Source organism: Halyomorpha halys, unplaced genomic scaffold, assembly GCF_000696795.3.
Source record: "Halyomorpha halys isolate HHAL.00 unplaced genomic scaffold, Hhal_1.1 Scaffold5.1, whole genome shotgun sequence".
NCBI lineage: Eukaryota > Metazoa > Arthropoda > Insecta > Hemiptera > Pentatomidae > Halyomorpha > Halyomorpha halys.
The window spans coordinates 2,157,569-2,160,344 of NW_027106871.1; the positions used below are offsets into that span (position 1 = coordinate 2,157,569).

The 2,776-nt window shown below is 31.8% G+C and overlaps 1 protein-coding gene across 1 annotated transcript in view; it reads right to left on the reverse strand.

The window, feature by feature from the left end:
- The window catches only part of LOC106691507 (zinc finger protein 25), a 23,589-nt gene that overhangs the window by 2,253 nt on the left and 18,560 nt on the right, over positions 1-2,776 (reverse strand). Inside the window, exon 12 of the mRNA XM_014437329.3 lies at positions 610-760. Within this exon, the coding sequence (XP_014292815.1) occupies positions 610-760 (151 nt within the window). The remainder of the gene's footprint in view (positions 1-609; positions 761-2,776) is intronic.

Sequence of the window (2,776 nt, forward strand, 5' to 3'; positions counted from 1 at the left end):
CATTTTGAAGATATTATGAAATAATTTTCGAAGTAAGAAAAAATTACCAAATGAATGATGAAAAACAGACCTTGCTTTTCTACACCAATTCGCCCTTGGCCAAATGTTTTCTATATAAAATGATATATAATGAGGCAAAGGGCTCCAGAAACTGTCTTTTAAGGTTGTTCAAAAATTTGTTAAATTCTACGATTAATAAGACTTCCTAATGTTTTGCAACTAAAGCCTATAGATACAAATCTTACAGTACCACTGTCAATGATATCTGACAAGAAAAAACTTCTGAGAAAATTGTCTGTAATTTAAAAAGATTTGAGTTTGAGTATTTAAGGTTTTAATTTTAAAATAGGAGAAAATTTTTTTTTTAAATGAACCATGCAATCAAACTAAGATATATTAACGCATTTTGTTTAAGATAAAAATATGGAGAGTAAAATATAAAATTATTGCTAAAATTAAAATTTTCTTTTTCTTTAAGGAAGGAGTGCATCCTCTGTGTCCACCAATGGTGGGCCTTTTTTTATAAAGGCTAAGATATTAGCCATTACTTGAAAATAAATTGAACACAGAATATATGACGACACAGACATTAATAAATATTTTCACTACCTCTGAGCTAGGGTTCAGTGGATCTGTGTAACTCACATACACAACATGTTTCATTTCTGCGTTGTCCCCGCCACTCTCACCTTTGAAATGTGATTTTTTGTGTTTGGCTAAATTTGAGCAATCCGAAAATGCCTTTTGGCAAACAGAACATCTGAAAAATAATGAACAGTTGAGAATTTCTAATAATTTCCTTTTGAGAATTATTAGGTATTTATTAACATCAAAACTTAAAAAAAAAAAATCACCTAGGCCAATAATAATTTATTCTATTTAAAAAAAATACAAACAATCTGGCATGATAATAAAACACATCGTTTCATGAAAAAAACAAATTAATATTTTAAATATCCTTTAATTACTATGACATGATTTCAAACATCAGTATGGTATTTAATTTAGCAATAATATATATCACATAACTTCTGAATAGTAAACAATTGATAAGTTTAAGCACAGATTAAACCTTTCTCTTCATAATCCCTTTTAGAATCAATAACACAAAGTAACTACAATGTGAATGAAAGAACAAAGAAATCCATCTGGGTCTCTCTATACAAATATTAAGACAGAATAAACAAAGATATGAAACCAGTGGTGTAGTGGAGTGGGAACAGTGTTTTCCAAAAATCCTATATATTAATAGGTGACCCATGTTTTTTTCCCCAATAATAATCCAAAGAAAGAAGAATCCAGAATATAATCCAGATAAAAGAATAATCCAACATGTTTTAGACGTTTCAGGAAATATATCAGTCATCATTGATGAATCCACAAGTTTGGGAGCAAAATCTACTTTGATTATTAATTTAAAGTGTGAGACTAGCAAAGAGTTTTCACCGCAATCCTTATTTTTAGACTTAGTAGAACTGTCAAACCAATCAGGAGATGCAGTAACTTCAATAAAGCTTCTTCAATCGGCACGACAACCCATCACTGAGTAGATTATTTGGGATCTCATCAGTGCAGCCTACCAATTCTCACAATTTTTCCAACATCAGGCTCACTGATAAGCAAATAGACTTTCCTGCTTGTGCGTCTTCTCCAAGCTGAACCATACTTTACTTGGCCATAGATGTGTCTGAGTATCTTTCTTTCAAATGTTTGTACATCACTTTCATTGGACTTTGAAAGTGCCCAACTTTCCGAGGCGTAGATCAGCACTAGTTGAATTAATGATTTATATATATAAGCAAATGATGATCAAAGTAAATGATAAAGCAAATGATGATAAAAGTAGAAGTCCAACCAAACAAGCCATGAATATTAGGTTAGTTTAACGTCATAATGTATGATGTATTAGCTGCATTTTATATAATATCTGAAAACCTCCAAAACCGAAATACAACAGTCATCTATGCAGACAAAATCATTAGTATATGATAGGGTCTAAATGTCTTGAAACTAATATTGCACTAACTGAAGGTAACTTAAGTGGCATCCCCATAACAGAAAGTGGTAAAATGGTATCTATTAACCACCAACAACTGTTGTCAAATTTGATTAATAACATGAAAAGAAGGCTCTTAACAACCAGAAACAGTAGCAAATCATCAAATTCATCTGTAAGCAATCTCACCTATAAGCAGAATACGGTTCACTTATCACTGAACTGAAAGTATCAAATGGCCAAAATCAAAACCCATTGGATACAGTGAACCTGAGATTTCTAAACTTTATGCAAGATTCAAGTTGAATGAAAATCAAATAAAGAACAGTTTCAGAGACTATATTGAAAACAGTTCTGTTGTACCAAAGGATTTATGGACATTACTGAACTGTTCCAAACTCATAACATGCAGTTCAGCAGAATGTGAGTGAGGCTTTAGCCACATGAATATCTTGCTATAAACAATAACACCAACTAGAACAAGACTGACAATACCACATGTTTCAGCCATGCTTTTTATCAAATAAATGACCTAAGTATTCAAACCAACAAATCAGACCAATATGTTAAAACATGGCTACGAAAGCATAGAACTACTCATGACACAATAACCCGACGTGCCAAGCCTGACTAAGCTACCACTAGCACTGATGCAGAAGATAAAGAAAGGTTTGAGCAGCTCTTGTAATAGATGCAGATGTAGCCTGTTGAATAATGAAAGCTCATAGTTAGTACTATTATTGAAATAAAAGTGTTCACTATAACAGGAGTATTTACTCT